At 34.7% G+C, this 26,089-nt stretch overlaps 1 protein-coding gene across 2 annotated transcripts in view; it reads right to left on the reverse strand.

Annotated features, from left to right (window-relative positions):
* Positions 1 to 25,247, reverse strand: part of LOC110458341 (putative amine oxidase [copper-containing]) — a 29,446-nt gene extending 4,199 nt beyond the window's left edge. Inside the window, exons 1-4 of one of the 2 annotated variants that reach the window (XM_021510000.1) lie at positions 25,161 to 25,247; positions 23,087 to 23,195; positions 20,724 to 20,772; positions 7,915 to 9,991 (exon numbers count right to left, since the gene is read on the reverse strand). In XM_021510000.1, coding sequence (XP_021365675.1) covers positions 7,915 to 9,987 — 2,073 coding nt within the window. In that variant the 5' untranslated portion in view covers positions 9,988 to 9,991; positions 20,724 to 20,772; positions 23,087 to 23,195; positions 25,161 to 25,247. The remainder of the gene's footprint in view (positions 1 to 7,914; positions 9,992 to 20,723; positions 20,773 to 23,086; positions 23,196 to 25,160) is intronic. The other variant, XM_021510001.1, reaches the window with a different exon arrangement.
* Positions 25,248 to 26,089: the final 842 nt, after the last annotated feature.

Raw genomic sequence — 26,089 nt, forward strand, 5'->3', positions numbered from 1 at the left:
AATCTGAGCTGTACAAATTCGAAGTAAGATACTCTTTTATCTAGAGCTGTACAAATGCAAAATTAGATACTCTCTAATCTTGAGCTGTACAAATACAAAGATAGATACTCTCTAATCTAGAGCTGTACAAATACGAAGTTAGATACTCTCTAATCTAGAGCTAAGCAAATTCAAAGTTTGATACTTTCTAATCTGAGCTGTACAAGTAAAAAGTTAGATACTCTCTTATCTGAGCTGTGCAAATACGAAGTTAGATACTTTCTAATCTGAGCTGTACAAATTCGAAGTAAGATAATCTCTGATCTAGAGCTGTACAATGCAAAATTAGATACTCTCTAATCTAGAGCTGAACAAATACAAAGATAGATACTCTCTAATCTAGAGCTGTACAAATACGAAGTTAGATACTTTCTAATCTGAGCTGTACAAATTCGAAGTAAGATAATCTCTGATCTAGAGCTGTACAATGCAAAATTAGATACTCTCTAATCTAGAGCTGAACAAATACAAAGATAGATACTCTCTAATCTAGAGCTGTACAAATTCGAAGTTAGATACTATCTAATCTGAGCTGTACAAATTCGAAGTAAGATACACTCTAATCTAGAGCTGTACAACTACAAAGTTGCATGATTTAGAGCTGTACAAATACGAAGTTTGATACTCTCTAATCTGAGCTGTACAAATTCGAAGTAAGATACTCTCTTATCTAGAGCTGTACAAATACGAAGTAAGATACTCTCTTATCTAGAGCTGTACAAATACGAAGTAAGATACTCTCTTATCTAAAGCTGTACAAATGCAAAATTAGATACTCTCTAATCTTGAGCTGTACAAATACAAAGATAGATACTCTCTAATCTAGAGCTGTACAAATTCGAAGTTAGATACTATCTAATCTGAGCTGTACAAATTCGAAGTAAGATACTCTCTTATCTAGAGCTGTACAAATACAAAGTTAGATACTCTTTAATCTGAGCTGTACAAATTCGAAGTAAGATACTCTCTTATATAGAGCTGTACAAATGCAAAATTAGATACTCTCTAATCTTGAGCTGTACAAATACAAAGATAGATCCTCTCTAATCTAGAGCTGTACAAATACAAAGTTAGATGCTCTCTAATCTGAGCTGTACAAATTCGAAGTAAGATACTCTCTTATCTAGAGCTGTACAAATACGAAGTAAGATACTCTCTTATCTAGAGCTGTACAAATACAAAGTTAGATACTCTTTAATCTGAGCTGTACAAATTCGAAGTAAGATACTCTTTTATCCAGAGCTGTACAAATGCAAAATTAGATACTCTCTAATCTTGAGCTGTACAAATACAAAGATAGATCCTCTCTAATCTAGAGCTGTACAAATACAAAGTTAGATACTCTTTAATCTGAGCTGTACAAATTCGAAGTAAGATACTCTCTGATCTAGAGCTGTACAATGCAAAATTAGATACTCTCTAATCTAGAGCTGAACAAATACAAAGATAGATACTCTCTAATCTAGAGCTGTACAAATACAAAGTTAGATACTCTTTAATCTGAGCTGTACAAATTCGAAGTAAGATACTCTCTTATCTAGAGCTGTACAAATACGAAGTAAGATACTCTCTTATCTAGAGCTGTACAAATACGAAGTAAGATACTCTCTTATCTAGAGCTGTACAAATACAAAGTTAGATACTCTTTAATCTGAGCTGTACAAATTCGAAGTAAGATACTCTCTTATCTAGAGCTGTACAAATACGAAGTAAGATACTCTCTTATCTAAAGCTGTACAAATGCAAAATTAGATACTCTCTAATCTTGAGCTGTACAAATACAAAGATAGATCCTCTCTAATCTAGAGCTGTACAAATACAAAGTTAGATGCTCTCTAATCTGAGCTGTACAAATTCGAAGTAAGATAATCTCTGATCTAGAGCTGTACAATGCAAAATTAGATACTCTCTAATCTAGAGCTGAACAAATACAAAGATAGATACTCTCTAATCTAGAGCTGTACAAATATAAAGTTAGATACTCTCTAATCTAGAGCTATGCAAATACAAAGTTTGATACTTTCTAATCCGAGCTGTACAAGTAAAAAGTTAGATACTCTCTAATCTAGAGCTGTACAAATACGAAGTTAGATACTTTCTAATCTGAGCTGTACAAATTCGAAGTAAGATACTCTCTGATCTAGAGCTGTACAATGCAAAATTAGATACTCTCTAATCTAGAGCTGTACAAATACAAAGATAGATACTCTCTAATCTAGAGCTGTACAAATTCGAAGTTGGATACTCTCTAATCTGAACTGTACAAATTCGAAGTAAGATACACTCTTATCTAGAGCTGTACAAATGCAAAATTAGATACTCTCTAATCTAGAGCTGTACAAATACAAAGTTTGATACTATCTAATCTGAGCTGTACATATGCAAAGTTAGATACTCTCTAATCTAGTTGATACTTTCTAATCTGAGCTGTACAAGTAAAAAGTTAGATACTCTCTAATCTAGAGCTGTACAAATACAAAGTTTGATACTATCTAATCTGAGCTGTACATATGCAAAGTTAGATACTCTCTAATCTAGAGCTGTACAACTACAAATTTAGATTCTCTCTAATCTAGAGCTGTACAAATACAATGTTGCATAATCTAGAGCTGTACAAATACAAATTTAGATTCTCTCTAATGTAGAGCTGTACAAATACAATGTTGCATAATCTAGAGCTGTACAAATACAAATTTAGATTCTCTCTAATCTAGAGCTGTACAACTACAATGTTGCATAATCTAGAGCTGTAAAAATACGAAGTTAGATACTTTCTTATCTGAGCTGTGCAAACACGAAGTTAGATACTCTCTAACCTAGAGCTGTACAAATACGAAGTTAGATACTCCCAATGCTGAGCTGTACAAATACGAAGTTAGATACTCTCTTATCTGAGCTGTACAAATACGAAGTTAGATACTCTCTAATCTGAGCTGTACAAATTCGAAGCAAGATACTCTCTTATCTAGAGCTGTACAAATACGAAGTAAGATACTCTCTTATCTAGAGCTGTACAAATACAAAATTAGATACTCTCTAATCTAGAGCTGTACAAATTCGAAGTTAGATACTCTCTAATCTGAGCTGTACAAATTCGAAGTAAGATACACTCTAATCTAGAGCTGTACAACTACAAAGTTAGATACTCTCTTATCTAGAGCTGTACAAATGCAAAATTAGATACTCTCTAATCTAGAGCTGTACAAATATAAAGTTAGATACTCTCTAATCTAGAGCTATGCAAATACAAAGTTTGATACTATCTAATCTGAGCTGTACAAATGCAAAGTTAGATACTCTCTAATCTAGAGCTGTACAAATACAAAGTTAGATACTCTCTTATCTAGAGCTGTACAAATACGAATTTAGATACTCTCTTATCTGAGCTGTACAAATACGAAGTTAGATACTCCCAATGCTGAGCTGAACAAATACTAAGTTAGATACTCTCTAATCTGAGCTGTACAAATACGAAGTTAGATACTCCTAAAGCTGAGCTGTACAAATTCTAAGTTAAATAGTCCCTAATCTAGAGCTGTGCAAATGCGAAGTTGGATACTCCCAAAGCTGAGTTGTACGAATACTAAGTTAGATACTCTCTAATCTTTTTTCAATACCTTATAGTCTCACATTTTTTATTTTTTTTTACATGCTCATTTGATTCAATCAAACATCTTTCATACCAAAATAAAGTTTATGTATTTTTATAATCAAGCCTGATATGTATCATCAGTAAGATGATGCAACATATTGGTATCTTATATACATGGTACATATCAATAAAAATATTTCTACTGTATTGATTTACAGAGAAAAAAATGTTTAGAAAGAAAATGAAAAAAAAAGACGAAAGAAAAGGAAGCACCGACACAGAAAGAAAAAGAAGAGAGTAACAGAAAAAGACAGGTGGAGAAAAAATCCGGCAGATGTTGAGAAACAGAAGAGCAGTATACGAAGTACAACTTAATAGTATGAGATAAATCAGTTTATGACAGGTTTCAGGCAATTATAAATACAAAATAAGATACTCTTTAATCGAGTACAGAAAAAAATACAAAGTTAGATACTCTCTAATCTAGAACTGTACAAAATACAAAATAAGATACTCTCTAATCTATAGCTTATAAATGCAATGCTTAATATTACCTAAACCTGACCTCTACAAATTACCAAGTTAAATTCTCTCTAAACTAGAAATATGCTGAGTAAAGAGATATATACTTTTTATGATACTCTCTTAACTAGAAATGTAAAAAATATATAGTTAGATTGTTTCTAAATCAGAGGTGTGCAGAATGCAAAGCTAATTATATTCTATCTCTACTAGAGGTGTACAGGATACAAAGCTAGAAATTGTCAAACTACATTTGGACTGGTTAATAGTTATCCCCAATCGTACGAAGTAGTGAAGTACACATGTACCTATTTAAAAGTATGCGTCAATGTAAAAAGATAACCAAAGTAAACCTATACTGCACTATTTGGCCATGCCGTTCATCTAGGATTTATCAGCGGTACTTTCATGTCTAAAGATAGACAACTGGTGAACCAAATGTGTACAAAATAAAGAGATAAATACCTATTCAGATATATACAGAAAAAATCTGGCCAACATAACGAGCATAAAACACTTAAAGGTAGTTCTGTTATAATGTACAGTGTAGCAATTGGAATAGGATTTACAGGGGAAATGCCATCAATCGCGCGATACATCTTTGATTTGTTCATATTTATCAGGGTTTAGTCTAGAGTATACTTTTAAGGAATGGAAAAGACGGGAAAACGATACAAAAGTAATAATAGCTAATTTATCAAACGTACAACACGACAATACGTACAGTTACCGCCGGTCTGGCTATTATATATATATACTGATCAAATTTACGACGTTTGACATTTATGATAAAACTACAATAAAAAAATTATACTGCTACAGTGCAATGTAAATACTTACGTTTTACATATCAGGAGATACGACAAGGGGTATCAAGTGCGTCACGAGACAATGACAAGGGTACCTAACACTGATATTACGATACCATATTTCCTTATATGGAAACAGGTAAATTATTGCAGTATTTTGATTTTTGGGGAGGAAATAGGGCAGGTCATTTCAGCGAACATATATTTTTTTTTAGCTCATATTGACATACAGGGAACTTAAGGATCACCATACCAATGATAAACAAATTATCCACGCATTAAAATTTGTTTTCCAGCATATCGATTGCTTTGATATTTTTTTCCAAAGAGAAAAAAATATCACGGGGACTTGAACAAAACATAACTAACAAAAGTGTCCTGAATGTAAAAAATGGGTGCGGGGGAGTATAGGAATTCGAACGCTTGACTTCAACTTATTTAACTATAGCTCTTACTGACTGAGCTACTTGTTCAAAGGAAGTCTCTGGCCAAACTGTACTACAGTCATATAGCTAATACAAAGTTAAGGGGAGGCTAATGTCATTATAGACAAAACAATAGTAGCTGTACGATATCGGCTTCGGACGTTTTCATCTTTCCCGTTTACGTAATAAAATTGAAATTGTTTGCCCCCAAATTGTGGTACGATGTTGCTCCACTTTATTAGCAAAATATACATTTATAAATGGATTATTGTGTCATACAATATGTCGATATGAGTGACCTTGTGTGTTACAGTTAGCCTGCAACGTGTCCCGCTCTAGTCGGATAAGAGGTAACTCAATGAATCACAGTTGTATCTGATTAGTAACCCTAAAAATACGCGTGTATCATTTCCCATGGACGACTTTAACTTGACCTTTAATTGAATGTAAGTCCACACGGAGGCTACAAACATGTACAAACGCAAACAATTGTATTATCGTGCACAGATAGCATGTGAATTAAATTCAATTTAGTAGTTTTCCTTTTATCTGATAAACCTCCGTTGATTATTTGACGGATCAATGAACGAACGACCCCGTGTGGTACCTTTATCAAAACTGCAAAGTGAAAGGAGTTAACGATTGTTGATTAATTATTTTTTCACAAAGTATCTGATAGAGATGGCGGTCATGTCGTGTAGATTGGAAGTTAAACAGTCATCTTATGTTGATGTTTTCGATGTTTGTGAATTGAAACTATTATAAGATAAAAATTGAATACAATGTTATTACCTACCAATGCAAGCTTTATTTGGTATCGAATTGCCCGTTACCCATACAGTCGTCTAAATAATTCCTACATTTGTCTTTGTATTTGTTCAGTTGCAACAATCTCCCTTAAAAATGGTTTCATCACCATATTTCAAGCCTATATGATAAGTCATATTTGAAGACACCGCTTAACCATTAGTAATGATATATGTTATAAAGATATATTGAACTTAATCAAAGTTATTTAAGTGATAATGTATTGAGACGTTTACTTTGTTGCCTTTATACAAAACCTGTTTAAACATGTTAATCCCTTTTGTGACCCAACTGAATCATACAAAACGACTTCCTTATCTGAAGTTAAGGTATATTATCATAGGGTCATTCCTAGCTTAATTTATGTGAAACCCCGCGTAATATAGACTCTTTCGTAACATGAAGTGTTGTCATAAAGGCGATTAGCTTGTTATACACAGTATGGTACTCTCCATTTACAATGTGTATAACATGGCAAAAGCATTAAAACAACATCAAATGCTGTGAAAATCATTCAAAATTCTTTATTACTCTAGATCATGCTGTTAATTTATGAGACATATAGAATGATTTTTGTGGTTTCGTTTGACCATCGCCATCTTGATTTGAAGCCGGTTGCCTAGCCATATCGAGTCAAAATGAAGTCAGCTCTGAGTGACCTAATATATACATTTTCTTTTAGCTAAAGTGTTATTTCGTAACATTCAGTTTATTACACAAAACGATATGTCCTCACGACGATAAACTTATGAAGGCATCATTTCATTAATTCAGAAATTGAACTTTATGTTCTATTATATAATATTAATATCAATTCTATTCAATTGACATTTGTTAACATTGATTTTTAACTGGAATCTTTGTATGTGACTTACGTGTATGACGTGATTAGCATTTACGGTGACTATGCAATATTTTAGAGGGTTGTTTTATTTAGTGAGTAATGCGATGAGGCATTATCATTATACATTCTAACAAGCATCGATTGAAACGCAGGTTTTGATTGGATACGACCATATTCTAATCTGCGATAAAACCACGTTTCAATCATGTTAACACTGCCCATCGCACTTAAGTCACGCCCCGTTCCTAAACTAAAACAACGCTTTGTTCCACAAGGGGCCGAGTAGTATTATTAACTAAATCGAATGTTGAATTTATTGTATTCATTGAATAGAGGAATATTTAGTACATGTACAATGACTTAACAAAAGATCCGATCAGTGTGAGAATTTTATGACTCGTGTCATGTCCGGGGCTCGAACTCACGACTAACAGCACCAAATCGCCTAGACCAGAAATATCCGCATCTCTTACTACTATACCACCACACCGCCTCTAGAAAGAAGGTTTCGATGTTGCAGTGGTCAACAGCTCGATACAGCTCGTCTATTGCCGTAGGTCGTGAGTTCGAGGTCTGGACATTAAAAACAAAAATTATATTCTTACTTTTCCAAGAAGATTCATATATCACACTTTGTTTATTTTCAAAAACTATTCATGAAAAGTAGTCTTAGGGTTGAGATGAGCGTTTGCATGTCAAATGATTGAAATCTCCTAACATTAACGCCACAAATGTATTTTTTGAAATTGAGCCTTCCTACGCTTAGCAAATACAGACATTTTGACTGAGCAGAAACACAGGCAAGACAGAGGTAATTAGGGCTTCTGCTGTACCTACACTGGTGTATGTAAATACAGATTATAAGATAACACAAACCTCGTCAAGAATGGATTCGTTGTCGTCCAAAAAGTCCTGAAACTTCACAACAGGGTCTGTGGTGTCCAACGCAGCATACTGCGAGCTGCTGAATGGTTCCGTCTCTTTCCGGCGAGTCACTGCCATCTGATAGCGCGACCAAGACGCGGAAGGTTCATTACCGAAACCTTCTGCCAATAGTGACTTTGTCATTCCGCGCGGCAGCACGCGGTACGACCTGTGCACGCCATATTTATTGGTTGATGCGTTGTTATAAAATGTGAGATATTTAGGTGAATTAAAATCATATTTGTAAGCAGCGCTCATCTCATCTGGCTTCACGTTTTGACTAAATTTTGTTTGGTGATATTTTTCCCCGTTGATCTTCGACCAAGTATTATCCACAGACTCCGGTTCAATATCCAGAGTTGCAAAGCGATTACTCGTACCCAAAACATCAAGGTCGACTTTGAAATGAATCAAATGATGATGAAGACTTCCGACAATATAATCGTTCAGACGGTATCCGTACGGAGTCTCTTCCGGTCTGTAGTAGCTAGTAGAAATAAAACCAGTGGAGACAACTCTAACTTCTAAGGCACTGTTTTGAAAAAAGCGAAAGTCAATTATATAATCGTAGTTCATGACAGTGAGGATTGTCCTGAAGACGAGGAGAATGCTCTCCATTCCCTCATACGAGGTCTGAGTTAGAGGTTCGTAGTTGAAATGTCGGCGATGCGGGTCTCCTGTGTTGAGTTCAAACACACAGAAAACATTTCGAGTGGTGAACGGTTCGTCGGATGTTTCCGTTAGAAACGAGGCATCGATAAACGTCGCGTGAGAGGGGCAATCGACTCCAGGCACTAGCGGACTAGCCTTCGGGCCAATCAGATCACTAGAGTCGAAAAAGTCCGCAAACATTTGTGCTGGGTTGTTCGCCGAGTAGAAAACACACATCTCTTGTAAGCCTATCTCATATATAATTCGCTGGCCATCGTACCGGATATCGTAGACTTGTGGTCCATACGCACTGGACATACGGAAGTCAAACTGCCAGCGCATGTATGTCACCTGATTGTAATTCACATTGTATCGCTTTCCATCTGGTTCAACTTGAGCAGGGTTTCTTAGAGGTTCGTCCCAGAACGGCTTCCCGCGTTTTTCTGCCATTGAGAACGAAGTGTCATGATTTGGATCAGGCCAGGATGTTTGGGTACTATTCAGAAACACACGAGATTTGAAATCGTCTATTCCATCATAGGTGGAACCTCTGAACCATACCTTTTCAAGAGCGAAATCAGAATTCGCAGTATTAACCAAAACTGAAAAATCTAAATTGTTTAACAAATAGTTCTCTTTGTCACGACTCAACCAGAACCAAAACTTCCGAGTTTGCTCTCCGCTAACTTTTGGTGACATTGATGAGAAATAGGTGAGAATAAGACATTCGGAACCACAGTCGGTGAGAGCTGCGCCATAAAACGCACGTATATGATCCCGGAGTTTAGTGTCAATTTCTTGTTTTGCAAAGCTTGCCGCCTTGTCGTATTCCGGCATGTTAATAGGTCGTAGTATAAAAGGAACTGAGGATGGTCGCCCGGGAACCTCTTTTATATACGTAGGGTTTGGAAGAGGACCGACTAATCTTTCGATAGCGTCAGGGGGATTTTTAGCACCTCGAAATATCGTCACGATGGCCTCCCTAGCCGGCTGTTGTCCTCCGCGGTCTAAATGCTCTAATACGGCGGCCTTGTTGGGTAGGTATAGTTCGGCCAGGTAGCGGTAATTGGTGTTGATGGTATTAGAGGGAGGTCGAGTGATGTTGAGTGACTCCTCCTGGGTTAAGTAAGACACTAGTCCCCGAATCTCAGCGGTCGTCAGGTCATGAAACACGGATGGCTCAGAGGGTTCGCCCAGTTTGACCTTACCGTGCTCCGGGTAAGGGCGGTCATGTTCGGGGGTCTTATTGTCTTTCTGGATCTCCGTCGCCATATAAATGATCACAGCCAGGAATATCAAGGACGTCAACAACAGGAATAAGGCCAGACAGCGCCATCTGTTCGCGCGGTCAATTTCACCTTTCTCCCCGATCATTTCACTGCAATAACAAGTTAGTTTATTACACAGCTACACAGACGTCTTCATGAAATTAAAAACTGAAAAAACTAAAAGAGATAGCTGATTTTGAGCTCAATAATCCTGAAGTTGCTTCATTTTATGGCCTTGCCAAATAGCATGCAAATGTGCATTTTCTGATATCTGTATTCTAGTTTAAATTTTGAATACTATTTTCATACTCTTTATTGATACCTCTTAACTTCTCATTCATCTCATCTCATTCATATGTTAAATAATATATGGTGTGCTGAAGTGACAATTTTTTATTTTATTTATTTATACAAAATTTTAATCCCTTAGCATTTTGATATTCTCATTTTCATAGATCTTAGACATATGCATATGCAAATATTCAGTGGTTGTTGGAGGCTGCCAGGGTTGAGGAGCCCTGGGGTCAGCCCCCTGAACAATAAAGTGTCCACACGTAGGTGGTCTTTCACTATTCGTACACCTTACATTCAATAGCTATGTTTATACATGTGTTATATATATATATATATATTATAGTTATATTAAGTTTGTAAGTTGTCCCCGCGCATACATGTATCAGCCACCCCAACACTGTATCCGTCTGCGTCATGTCCCTGTAAAGTCTTTTACTTTGCACCCGGACAAGAATGGGGACGTCCATTTCCTACATGCACGCGGTATATTACTGTTTATTGTTGTTGTTTTTTATTCCAATTATTTTTAACAATACAAAAAAGTAAAGACTCATTTTGTTTATCTAATGATAGTATTCGATTTACAATTTCTAAACAAGTCCGTATGTATATAATTCTATTTTAAAGGCTAGATTGAAAGAACCCCACTAATTCCACTCGTCCACTTTCATACATCCGTAAAAGTTTGTAATGACTTGCATTGTATAGGTATTTTATTTAGGTATGTGTACATGTAAGTGACATTAAAAAAAAGTTACACATATATTCCGGAAAATTTGTCAAGATTATTTTCTAGTTTTATAGTGCTATATGCTGAAGTGAACATATAATCAATCATTTCTGTATGATGCGGACTAAGACATGTCAACCCTCGGGATAAGGTTGTTCGACAGTTATTTTTCGGCAAAGCCTTGTGCCAAACGTCAAAAAACCTACCCTCGGTTTGTATTTTTCTCTTTTACATCATACAGATGAAATATTATACATTTGTTGACTGGGTTTGAGGACAACATGTGTTATGTTAAACCTTCGGCCTCAGGCAACAGTTTGGTGCGAGGGTTCAACATAACACATGTTGACCGAAAACTCAGTCTACAAATGTTTTGTTATACACTTTTTCAAAATGTCTGACTTTATCTTGAAAAATATCCCGTGGTAATGCGTTGTGCTTTGCTTCAATATACTCCGTTATGAATTTCTCTGCAACTCTGATCACATTCTTGGTGTTTGTACTGTCTCTGTTATTAAGAATTTCATCAATTTCTGCAGCAGTGTATTCCGAAAATCTGTCCATGATTGTACATGCAGACGGCCGGAAGCAGACGTGAGCACTACTTCCTATAGGGATGCCACTATTGGTAATTGCTTAACGGCGGAAGTTGCCGAGTAATGGCCGAGAAGTACCGAATAGTAATGAACTGTTACATAAGCAGTCAACATTTCACCCAAAGCCAGTCAAAATTTCGATGTTGACCGGTCAACATTTTTCTGAGGCAAACATCTGGAATTTCGAACTTTTCTCTCTATAGAAGAGTATAGAGAATAAAAAGTAAAGGTATAACAAAACTAAACAATCTATCGCCGCTATCATAAATTACTGATATATCAATGCAATTTTTTTTCAAAATTTTCCAGGAGTTTATTCTCGATCCTTATCTGTCGTTAACCTGTGACTCAGAATACCTGCTTTTGGTTCGCCTAGGCCGGATGTCGCGAACGTGCGAAACCAACAAAAAAATTGATCCTAATTGCATTGTTAAGCTTAGTTGTAATCCGCGCATCACATACTAACTGATACCAACACGTTCTGGTATAGTGACTGGTTAGAAAGGCTCATCGATGATAAGTTGTTACTTGTTACTGTCTATTTTGTTTGTTGGTTCTCAAAACGTTTAAGCCTTAGTCAAATTGACTTACACCATTTATACAACATACTTGGCATAACATTTCATTTAAAGCTTGTGATATTGTGTCAGTCTTAGCCGGTACGTCCCTTTAACCTTGTCAGTTTCCTCATCAATGTTTAGTATTTGCCATGTGTGTTATGTGTTGTACCATATAATTCTTATTCTAAGTATTCCGTCTTTGCGTATTGCAGAGTTATCTTCTCTTGGGAGCAGGTATTGATTGTTACATCACTTGTTTGTGAGAGTAACGTCATCATTTTTTGAGAAAACGACGTAATTTTCTAACACAAACCAATGACGTAACAATCAATACCTGCTCCAAAGAGAAGATAACTCTGCAATACGCAAAGACGGAATACATACATCCTTGATAAGTTATCTTAATTCAAACTTTAGATGCTTCATTGATCCTTGTTTCCACAGCTCAGCTAATTAGTCATCATCCTCATCAATGTAACATTAGTTTTGTGTTTAGCTGTGTTTCTCCATAAATACGTCATAGGTATTATATCTGGTTTCTTGTTTTGGATGCTGAACATGTCCTTGATTTAATCGATAAGCTTCATTTTTCACATCCTCGATATTCGATACTCGATACGTGGTGTACATCAAAAGAATCTGTTGGTCGCGAAACTGTAAAAAATACTGGTGTTGAAGTTTCGTGTCGGTCCTCTATTATCGTCAAAGGACAGGTATCGGCCTCAGCGATTGGTCAGGTACTTTTACCTGAGACCAATCAAATAGCTAGACACGTGCCTTCAATTTTGCTATAACATATTTCAGGGATGTGTGAAGCGAAAGTGAGCGTACGTAGCCCCTGGAGTATCGAGGATGCATTCATGTTGTGTTGTTCTGTTTTTACTTTAAATATGCCGTAAAGAAGTTCTATACCAATAACATTTTATATTACATATGCTTAATTTGTCATGCATCTCAATAACTGCTTCGGAGCCTTGATTTTTAAATATCCAAATTCTTAATATTGAAACCGCACATATTTTAAATAAATGTTTGATTATTTTTTTTTAAATTGACAATTAAAGACCTTTGTCACACTGTGTTTAAAGTACTTACATTAGCCTCTCCTTAATACTAATTTGATAGAACTGTAGCACAGGTGGGCCAGGCCACGTAGATACAATTTGTAACTCGGTTAGAGTGATATTCACACTAAATGGGCCCGGTCAAGCCCTGCTACATCTATAAACCAAGAACACTGCTGTTGATTATATTTTATTTATTTTATTGTTCTTGGCATTTCGTTAAGGCCTGCACGGTTTGACCTTCTGATTTTTTAAATGATTTATCAAATTTATCATCATGCTGAAAAAAGCGAAATTCAAATGCACACTTGCCATTTTTGGCAGTGATACGGGGATCTTTAAAAGAACATGTTTTGATGCTTAAAAATCCAATTAAAATTAACATTGATTTAAAAGTTTGAAAAATAATTAAACGGCTTCAAAGGGATTTTAATTCAAATTTTAATTCAAAATGTTTATTCTACATTATAAATTTAAATTTTGAAAGTTTAAAATACATTTTAGAATTTCAAATGAAGACTCTTTTTGAAGTTTAAAAAAACAAATTTTCAGGTAGATCAGTTTTGTAAGGGTATCATTTCTATGCTAACTAAACTTTCACCAAACAAATTTCGACGGTATATCTTATTCCCCGGATCACACGCTGTGTGGTTCGTAATCTAACAAAGGGGCCCATTACTTCAAAAGTTTGACAAATATTGATGTCTGCACAGTCGTTATTACTCCTCTGCTTACAAATTTTGAATAATATGTAAATTGCCTTTTTGATATCCAGCGAAAAAGTCTTTTTAACCTAGGGATATTTGATTTATAGTATGAATTTTACATTCACTAGACTGCAAAAAAATATTAATCTGGCAAAAACATCTTAAGAAAATCACCATCGTAGTAAGAAATAGGTGACGATAAAAGAGGCTAAATCTACTTTAGAGAGTGCAACTCATGCATGACAATAATGAACACGTTTCATTGCAATATCATCCCTATTAAACAACTTCTCTTTAAACACACCTACCAACTGACATTTTGTCTATACGTGTATATGGTGACATATGTGCTATAAACACATTATCAGTCCTTATACATACAACGAACATACATTCACGTATGGTAATGGTTTTTACCTTTAGGAGATAATAAATAACTACACAAGCAATAAATTCCTGTTTTAATTCAACTCTACTCTACACACAAGATGGCCTCAAAATTTAAAGATAGCATACGCGTATGAATTTTGCCATTTTGTTTTGTCTTTTGTCATAACTAATTTAAAAAACAATAGCATGGGCATAGTTTTAAATTCTATTTATTTATTTGGATAACAGAGTAAGACTATTATAGGACGACTACCCTCATTTGGTTTTACAGTATTAGACTCACAAAGCGACATCCTGGGTCCCGTTTCACGACGCGTAAACCGTACGTAAGTTTTTTGGTCCGTTTCACGACGTACACGTTAGTTACGAGTGCACGTAAATAAGTTACGGGTACCCGTAAGTTACGCCCAAAACCTCAGGTAACTTACGCCAACAAATCCCTGCCGTAAACCACACGTAAGTTTACGTTCAGACGTCATAAAAGGAAACAAATAACTGCCGTATTGTGTCGTGTTAAATAAATAAACTCCAGTGGGCATTACATAGGGGATGAGTGTGTCTAAACCAACAAATCACAAGTACAGTCGATTTGATAACATAAGTGAGTGCATGTATTTCCACTCTTTAACTACCAATTTTATTTATTTTTCATACACCTACAATAGTAAGAGTCATTATATGTTACACGATACAGGTTATGTCGAAATGAAACATATGACACCGGGACAGATTCACAGAGGAGATGAAATGTTCATAAATAGTCACAATGTTACTTAAAATACATTTTGTCTGGGTATGATTCAACCCTGTTAGACCATGGCGTACCCTACATTGAAATACAGGTCATTGGAAGCTAACCGTAACAGGAGCTGTATTTGTGAACAGCTTGTATAGTAAATAAGGTAAGTTGTAAAAACGACCGCCTGGAGGATTCAAGAACGCCATAAAATTTTAATTTCTATCTACATGTGCTTTCGTCAATACAGAATAAAGCATTGTTGGCTTAATTTTTTTCAAAATATGTACAATTTTTGGATAACTTAATAAAAATAAAAATAAACAAATTCTAAGTCTACGTGGCCAATAACAATAACTGCAAAGGAGAGGAAATCACCAAAACTCTGCTTACTTATGTAAATGGGCGTCACTATCTTATATCGTCATTGTAAATGAAAGAAAACATTAAGATGATTTAATTTCAGCTTTATTGAATGGCAGGACAACCTGATGAATTCAGTAATGTTAAGAACTGTTAGGCCACAATAGCATGCGTTGGAACATGTAAATTGACATTGTTGTCTACGTTGTGCTACGTATTACAGCTCTTCACAAGTTTTTAACTGTAACACAAAAACCAACTGCTGATTTATTTTTATTTTCAGTGTCTATTTGACATATAGTCGACGAGGGAACACTTTAATCTACAATACAATCTAAAAAGACACCATTATAGTAATGGATAAATGACGATGAAAAAAGGAAATAAAATACTTTCGAGCGCGCTTCCCATGCGCAGCAGTAGTGAATAAGTGATATTGCATCATCATCCTATCTAATTTTATTTTCTGCATTGCACACCTACATTTATTATTCATATGTTTAAAATATTTGCCAGAGGACATTGTCTGGCTTTTTATTTTTTACAAAAAACGTAGATATATTAACTTGTTTTAAATGGTTTAGATACCAAAAATACCCATACAACAAATTAAAACTTGATATTATTCTATAACTCATAGAGTTGCACGAGAGTGAAACAACTGTATTCAACACTCAAAACAACAATAAGTTGATCATTTCATGATCACTACTATAGACCATAATGGACTTTACCAGATTAATGCATGGTAGACTCCACTAAAGTTACATCGGGATGAAAGGGTTAAAGAACTTACTCATACGGACGACTTCAACTTATATTGTCGTTAAAAATAGTAAAAGTAGCAAAAGACAAAGCTAGCATGGCAATTTCAGTTTCAATCTTGCGAAGCGATTCCCTGTGCGGTCGGTTGGATAATGTAAATGGGTGTATTCCGACTCTCTGAGCACAAGTTACTTTTTCTTTATCACCAACAATGTGCAATATTTAGAGTTATTAAACGTTTGTTTTACAGTACGTTTCAATCAAAATGTGAATCAATGACTGTTTCAAGGCAGTGAATAATATTTTATGTATGGGTACTTTAACTTTACTTTAACTACTGGAAGATCACCTGTAGTTACGGACAAACTTGTCTGTAAATAAAAAGAATTGTAATGTCGCATATATTTCCATTTCATCAGATTTTATTGACTTTATATATGTCAATTGGATTGGACATCAGGCTAGGCCTAGTTAAGTCCTTTCCAAACTTATTTACAAACATTACATATATTCTGTCATAACAATCCAATTAAACAGTGCAGGGGAGATAACTCCAATTTAGTTTGTGAAATGAACATTTTTAACTTTGCTTTAATCATTTTCTGTTTATGTTTTAGATATTAATAATTAAATAAATCATGTATATTTATTGACAACCCATCCAACATAAAATCCAAGGGATACAGGCCCAAAAGTCCTTGTGTATAAACACATTGGCCATCCATCCACTGGATATATAGGAGAAGTTACCAAGAAATAAACATTTTGTAAAATTTCAGAATATGATAAGGATTCATATAGGAAAATGTAGTTATTATTATTATATATTATTGGAGTTGATTCTCTTAAAATGTATTTAACAAGGCACTATAGAAAATTTATGTAATTATAAAATAGTTAGAACAGGTTATAAAATAGTACACTCATAAATTCCATCCAGTCCAGCCGAATACCAGAGAGTTGTGAAGATAGATATACACCAGTATCAATACTTATTAGCAGAGTGATCATGACACTATAAATAATAGCATCACTTTCAATGTAAAGTTTTGCTGTGAGTGAGATTACATATCAAGCCTATTAGTTTGACAAATGAAGTCAGATATACTTTTTAAAATGGATATGTTAATATCAGCGCTGCATATTAAGCATCACTTTAATAGAGTTTTTATATTAAAATGATCATGATTACCAGTTATACAAAATTGAGAAATTTTTATTACTGATTGCATTCTAAAGTTGTTATAGAGTGGGCATTCAAATATAAAATGAAATGCATTTTCATTTTCATGTCCACATCTACATGCTGGTTTGTCATTCAGATGATCCATGTATAAGCAGGGACGTATACTGTCCCTGGTATAAGTCAGTATTTAGGTTGCTAGCATGATTTCTCAGCTGACAAATTATGATATTGAATGTTCTTGGCCCATAGTATTTAAATATGCTAGCAATTTCTTCAGTGTTGTTCATGTTATCAGATTTGATGAAATTTTTAAATTGTTGAAGGAAAGAAGCATTTAAAGTTTCTGCAGACAGAAGGTTAAATTCTCTACACGTTGTGGGAAAATAACTATTGAAATAATTCTCAGTTCTACAGAAAGGAGGATTGAAAATACGGCTATTTCTTAGTGGGTATCTTACATTTATATTGCTGTGAAGGTATGTATGGTTCAATGACGTCTTCTAAGTACTTAGGCGATTCATTATTTAAAATTTTGAACATAAGTGCTAATTTATGATTTTTTCGCCTACAACAAAGTGATCCAAGTCCAGTTTCTGCATAAAGCTTACAATGAGAGGTCCCTCTACGCAATCCTGTAATAATCCTTAATGCCTCTAGCTGGATTGACTCAAGAATATTTTTATTTTGGTTATTACAGTTATCCCATACTACATCCCCATATTCAAGTATTGGTCTAATAAAAGAGGTAAATATTTGTTATAAGACTTTTTCTATCCAATTTGTGTTTTAACATTATCAATATATTCATTCTTTTACAAGCTAGCTCATAAATATTGTCAATATGATATGTCCATTTTCCATCACTACTTAAAGTTAAAGCAAGATGCTTATGAGTTTGTTTGTTAGTTACAGTTTCATAACCAAATAATATATCTGGATGATTCAGTTCCCTTTTCCCCGAGAAGATTACAGATTCAGTTTTTAGTGAATTAAATTTGATATCCCATTTTTTTGCCCATGCATTAATATTACCTAGGTCATTATTTAATTTCACTGCAATATCATTTTGATTGTTGTCTATTACCTCATAGAGAGAAGTATCATCTGCAAAAAGTTTTATTTTGCTTGTTACACATTCTGTTATATCATGAATATAGATTAAGAAAAGATATGGACCAAGGACCGAGCCTTGGGGTACACCGGCTTTGACATGCTTAAAAGTTGAATAAAACCCCTCTGTTGACACTCTCTGCTTTCTATCAGAAAGAAAATTACTAAACCATTGTAATATTTTCCCTTTCATGCCATACGATTCCAATTTAAAAAGTAAACCCTCATGCCAAACTCTATCAAACGCCTTACTTACATCACAAAATACAAATCTGATTTCATTATTTTGATCCAAGTTATTTACAATAGTGTCATATATAGATAATTACTGGTTTACAGTCGAGTCTCTTGGTAAGAAGCATGATTGGTGTTTCGTTATGATATCACATTCTTTCATATAATTAAACATATATTTAAAAATAACTTTTTCAACAACTTTGGTAAAACATGATGTAATAGATATTGGCCTATAGTTAGAGACATCATTCTGAGCACCCTTACCTTTGTATATTGCATTAATATTGGCTGTTTTCCAAAAAAGAGGTATAATACCAGATTCAATAGTCTTATTATAAAGTAAAGTTAGAGGACATACTAGAGAAGGTGCTAATTTCTTTGTTATCTTGGGTATCATGCCATCTGGGCCAGGAGGTTTTTTTATCATTAAGTAAACACAGTTGATCTTTAATGTCCTCTTCAGATATGATGATATTGTCTGGAAGGAAGGGAAAAGTATGTTCATGGGGGGTAAGGGGTTTAAGATTTTCAGAAGAAGTTGATATTGAGCTGAAGTAGTTATTTAGACATTCTACTTTTTCAAATGGATGATGTATTTAGTTATTATTATCAGAAAGAGGAGGAAGACAATTTGATACATTATTTGAATTCATGACAGATCTAGCAATTTTCCACCACTTATTAGGAGGCACAGATTGGTCACTAAGCGATTGTTTTAATTTTTCATAATAAGTGTTTTTAGCTTCTCTAACAAGGTCTACTACTTCATTTCTAGCCTTTCTGAAATTTTCCCAATTAATTGCAGTGTTGTTATTTACAGCTTTTTAATGTAATCTATTTCTCTGTTTAATTTTTTGCCTTATAATAATCCTCATCCAAGGTTTATCATTAGGGCGAACAGTTATAATTTTGGATGGTATACATTCTTCTATTTGATTATTAATAGAATCTGTTAAAAATGTATTAAACTCATTCGAGTCAAGTGTATTTATTAGTATTTCCCAATTTATTTCATTTAGAGCTCTATTCATTTCATCAAAATCTGCATTGTCATAGTTTAGTATAGTTTTCTGGAAGGATTTTTGCTTAAATACAGAATATGAACAGGTAAAACGAATAACAGAGTGATCACTGCATATTGGTGTATTCACTGTATTATGTTTTATAAGATTAATATTATTAGTGAATGAAATATAAATAGCAGTGGCAGTAGTTTGTGTTATCCTGGTAGGTTTATTAATTAGATTTGTAAAGTTATATTTTACCATTAGTCTATTTAAATGGTGGTTAGTAGGTATATTCAACATATTTACATTTATATCCCGAGTTATTATAATGTTAAGTGATGTGCTACATGCATTATCTAGAACATGGTCTAATTTATCCCAATATTCAGCATTTGATTCAGGTCTTTGAATACATCCTAATAAAAAAATGCTTATTGAATAATACTTCAATCCATATCATTTCTATATCTTCATGCTCAATATCAATTCTTCTTTCAGTATGTACTGTGTCTTTGTGATAAATAATTACTCCTCCCCCAGGTCCAGTTTTTCAATCAAGTCTGTGAATGTTATGGGAATGGGAGTTAAGTGTTATTTCAGCATCAGTTATATTTGGAGAAAGGTGTGTTTCAGTAAGACATAATATGTCACTTTCATATAAGTCTGCTTCAATGATATCAAGTTTGGTTCTGAGAGATCTTACATTAAGATGTGAGATTTCTATGCTACATTGGTGTCCTGGATTTAGTTCAATATCATTGCAAAGAAGTAATATATGTTTAATGGTACATAAAAGATATTCAATGTTTCTAAGTTTGAAAAAATAAAACTGGGGGCAAGTTAGCTAGTATTTATTTAGTATGCAAGCAATACTGAAATATGTATCTACATGTATGTATACTTATAATTGGTTTATTGAGCGTAGATTAATTACAGGGATTTGATATTAAAATCCGGCATAAATAGCTGTACGTTTTCATCACAAACATACGTTACGAATAAAAGAATAATGACAGCACATGCTGTTTCAATTTCTATAGCAGATTTACAAATGGACGGTTTGTACTCAATAACAATGTCAGAAAACAAAAACTTACCTTGTTTTCTACGTTGTGTTGGCCAATACAACTCTTCTCGAGTGTTTAACTGTAACACAAAACGAAACTACCTGAAACTGATTTGCACTGTCTATTTAACATTCACTAGACCGTGAAAAATATGTAATCGGCACAATCGTCTAAAAGGTCACCATTACAGTAAAAGATCAATCAATATCTAAGAGGCAAACATTTCTAGCCCTCTTCTCATGCGCAACACTACTGAGCAATTACCATTGCATTGTGATTTTATATTTTATCACGTTCTACACGTATATGCGATTTAAAGGTACATACTTTCTATGCCTGTATATATCCTACATATGTTTTAACCACACTTTGGGCCTATACATGAAAACAATTTACATTCGCTTATTTTAAATCGTTTCCGTCTCTGAAAGATACAAATTATAACCGCATAACCAAAATATCCCAGATTTAATTCTAGTTAACTCGTAGAGACGTCACAGAGTAAGGATAATTAGTTCAGTACTCAGGATCGGCCTGAAGTTGAAAGAAAACAAACAGGCAACAGGAAAAAAATAAAGTTCTGATAATTAAATTCTGATATGGAGGTTGCCATCTTCTTGTGTCATTGTAAATAGCAGTAGCAAAAACAAACATCAGATGGAAACGATTTTTCTATTTTTCTATCAAAATTCAAGGTCGATTTGGGACTGCTACTTATTTCACCCGGCGCAGGGTTGAAGTCATATCTAAGTTATTATTATGCATAAGCAAATTTCACGAGGTGTCACGAGAGCAGAATCCAACGAAAGACGGCTATGTGTTCGACTGGGTCAGAGGTAATGTTTACAAAATACCATCACCGATTGGGCACAGAGGTAATGTTTACACAATAACCGTGCTTTGTTTTTAATTAATAAATATCTATAATGTCACTTTGTATGCTAAACAACTCTATATTCCCTTATGAACAGGAGTTAACAAAATTGATATACTGTAAGAAGCATGCCTAGAATTCGACATGAAATATCGTCATTTTGTAGGGGCCCTACACACATGCGAGACATTATGTAAATCATCGAAGTCGTAACGGCACGTAAAAATACAAAATTTGATTCCTTTTTATTTTATATATTTGAGAGTTTAAAGCACTAAATGTGGTCGTACAATGTAAGGAAATATAATAACTTTTGCTATGTAAGAAATACAAGAAATGCCAGATTGATCCTGAAGATAAGCAAAACAAAAGAGCGAATGTTAGAGGCACGGTATCTTTAACTCTTAGAGGTTAGCTGCACGGTATCTTTAACTCTTAGAGGTTAGCGGCACGATACCTTTAACTTTTAGAGGTTAGCGGCACGATACCTTTAACTTTTAGAGGTTAGCGGCACGATACCTTTAACTCTTAGAGGTTAGCGGCACGATACCTTTAACTCTTAGAGGTTAGCGGCACGATACCTTTAACTTTTAGAGGTTAGCGGCACGATACCTTTAACTTTTAGAGGTTAGCGGCACGATACCTTTAACTCTTAGAGGTTAGCGGCACGATACCTTTAACTCTTAGAGGTTAGCGGCACGGTACCTTTAACTCTTAGAGGTTAGCGGCACGGTACCTTTAACTCTTAGAGTTGCACAAGAATGAAAAAATTTAGTTCAACACTTCAGATTGACCGGAAACTGAAAGAAAGCAAACTCACAGGAGACGTCGACATCTCTAAAGCTGCTATTGTAAATAGCAGCAAATTAAAAAAAAAACATGGCATGGGAATTTCAACTGCAGTAATTACACTTTAATAACGTACGTGGATGCACATCTACTTTTGAGTTCTTTTTTACTATTTTTTCGGATTTATACGTAAACATATTTTCAATGTTACATGTATAATAATGAATTGTTGCAAAGCGGAGAAACAAACATTAATAAATGGGTGCTTTAATGTTACTTAAAATAGATTGACTTTTTGTCTGTCTATGAGATTTCCCATCGGATCATAGCGTATTCTATATCGACGTTAAGGCAGACAGACAGACAGACAGCCTGTGGTGAGGATAAATGGAACGTCAGATTGGCTTTTGTTGAAACAGGCAGAGTTGTCAAACGTTTTTTACCTGCATTTGAAATACAGTTCATACCACGAAAAAACACATTTTAAAGATAGATTTATAGGAATGCTTCATAATGTCAATTCAATGAAGCCTATGTGGTCTTTTTATAATCTCAAAGAAGAGGAAACGGCCCTATCGTCTGTTTGAACAGCTCTTTTATTGTGAATAGATAAAAGTCTTAAATTTAAAATTCAGCATTTATCAATGGCAGGACAACCTGCTATGATTTTCTCCAGAAATGTTACAAATGGTTAGTACAAAACGACATATGTAAGGTGACAAATATTTACCTTATCTACGTTGTGCTGGTCAATACCACCATTGGTTGGTATGTCACTGTAACACTAAACCAAACTACGTATGTTTGGTATCAACTAGACCGAGAGAAAAACCCGTGATCTGCAAAATAACATACAAGGACACCATTATAGTGAAGGATAAATCATGATGAAACTGAGAAAACGTTCTATGGCGCCTTTCACACAGCGCAATACTGAATACATCTTATGTGACACAGTCAGTGTTACGACGTTGTGTAATTGATTAAAGATATCCCGATGAAGTACAGGTCAGGAAGTTATGACACAGTCAGTGTTACGACTAAAAGAAGCCCGAGGAAGTACAGGTCAGAAAGTTAAAAACCAACGAATGCTAACTCGGCTTACATAGATATGGTCTTAAGTCGCAACTCACCAGCTATGCACGTACTAATAAAATTGATTATGAATGGTTTATGGACGTTATTATAGATAATGGCTGGAGGCATCCTAGTAACATGGATGATGTGGGTATGGGGTATAAATATAACCTAGAAAGGAGATAATGTCAGAAGAACAGGAGATGGCGAGAAAAGAGGCTAGTGACGGTTAGAGACTGCACTAGAATACAGCTACAGACGACAGAGACCGATCCTAACACTTGAGGTTACCAGAATAAACTTCCAACCAATCTTCAACCCTTGTCACTCGTGTTTTGTTACACTGAGCATTCTCTCTCAACACACATTTATTAACCATATATTGCCACAGCTTATATACGTTGTACATAAACATTATATGCCGCCTGAAATATAGCATGGGCCATATTCATTCCTTTTAATGGTTTCTACCCCAAAGAAATACAACATGACTTCACAGGCAACTTAATCATTAAATCATTGTAATTAATACCGATAATACAGTTGTGGCTGAGACGATATCTGTGATATATATTTGTGTGTTGTTCTGATATAGTACCAACGATCTTTATTTCTGTACTGTAGGTATTTCCTTATTTTGGCCTCTTGGATTGGTTTGGTTCTATCTATTTTTATCATTGGTCAGTTTTGTAAGTTATCCCGTTGTCACCTCTTGGGTTAGCCAATGGTCAAGTGTTTGTTTGTTATCTTTGTGTGACTGGTGATTTTGGCGCGACATTTGTCACGTAAAAACCTCGGATGATTCCTTACCACTTTAAATGGCCCTGTTCCACAAATAGGGTAAATCATCTATGTCAATGAATCGGGACTACGCACAATAAATCGGGAAGAACTCTCTCAGTGTTTGTTGATGTGTATATGATCTTCAAAATCCACCCCTGCTACACAGCCAATATGCAACGCTAATAATCAACCAGAGTATTATAGACACGCAACAGGAAGACATTCCTTGCTTCTGTGGACGTCGCAATCCTATATTGCCAACAGTAGCCATCTTTCTTTGGAATTTTAAGACAATCAAAACGATGTTCTTTGCAGTCTATTTAATTAATACTGCAAGGGTTTGAAATCTGACTTTGCGAGGTCGATTTGAACTGTTTTCGTGCATCGGTATTTTTTCTTAAGTTTTCATTTGCCGTGGTATTTGGCTTCCATAAAATGTGTGAATGAGTTTCAGAGTAGGGTAAAATGTTAATAAAAGGGTACTTATATGTAAGTAAGTATAGCCTCTCTGTCTGTTTATGATAATGCACTCTCAACCATAGCGTGCCCTATATAGAAACAGAGTTCATTGCAAGGTTACTTGTAACAGGAGAGCTATATAATGGCTTGAAAGAGTCAGGGATGCCATATTAAAAGCATTGTTAGATTTCTGGCACCTTTTACAATACAAAACAGAGCGTGGTCAACCTAGTTTCAGGATTACCTATTTGTAGTAAGTCCAAGTGGCTATTGGTCTTTTATTATTTCATAATCTCAAAGAAATGGAAAGCACGGAATCTTCTGTCTGAATTTGTATCCATAGATTTGATAATTTATTGTAAATACAGAATTCCTTCTAATTCAAATCCAACCTTATTCAATGACAGGACAACCTCTGCTGATTTCTTCAGAAATGTTACAAACGGTTTGGCTACGCTAACATTTATTAAAAAATGTAAACTTACCTTGTTTCAAACGTTGTGCTGATCAATACAACTCTACACGTGTATCTTTAAGTGTAGCCAAACACATATAGGGCAGCTTAAACACACACTCGCTACACGTACGCAGACACGACGCCAGACACACATTTCCATATGGCATTCATGGCTACTGAACGGTAAATAACCATTTGAAAACAAGCAAAGAAATGTTGTAGATGTGATTTGTGTGTAAAATTAGAAACTTTACGAATAGGAATGCACAAAAAGTATGATTTTAACGGTGTGAGGTAGTATTCAGTTAATTATCGCTATGTAAGGTTCAAATAAAAATAAACCTCATATGGTGTTATTCATGGGATGCTATTTTGTGTTGTATGTCAATGTGTTTTAATATCAATTTGCATATGCTTTTGAAATGTCTAACAATGAGTGTCTGATATTAGGAATCTGAGCTTATCTATCCTATGATGAAGTAATAAATTTACGCCAAAGCAGAGACGTATAAAGCCATATGTGTTATATACGTCTCTGGCCAAAGGTACGAACTATTTTTATGTGGCTCTAGATGTTAATTGAAGAATTTCGTCGGTCTCACCCGGGACAGATTTTGAGTACAATTTTTTTTTTTTTAGGTTTCTTCAATGTTAATCGTTTTTTTAATATATGAAGCATAACTTGTATAATGGAAACATAGTGATGCTTATAATCTTTTCACTATGATTAACAATACAGTAAAACCTCACACCGGACATTAAGTCTAGTTGACATTTCCTGTTGTCTGCAATATTAGTGAAGAAATATGGACAACCCGAAACTTTTGAACCCCACCGTTGTTTCCGTCTCTGCCTCTAGACTCGTTGATGGGGGGCATTTCAATCCAAATTAAATTCGTCATCCACGTCAATTTTAATGGACAAAGTCTAACGAACGGGACCTACATTCCGATTTTT

This window comes from Mizuhopecten yessoensis, unplaced genomic scaffold, assembly GCF_002113885.1.
Source record: "Mizuhopecten yessoensis strain PY_sf001 unplaced genomic scaffold, ASM211388v2 scaffold9541, whole genome shotgun sequence".
NCBI lineage: Eukaryota > Metazoa > Mollusca > Bivalvia > Pectinida > Pectinidae > Mizuhopecten > Mizuhopecten yessoensis.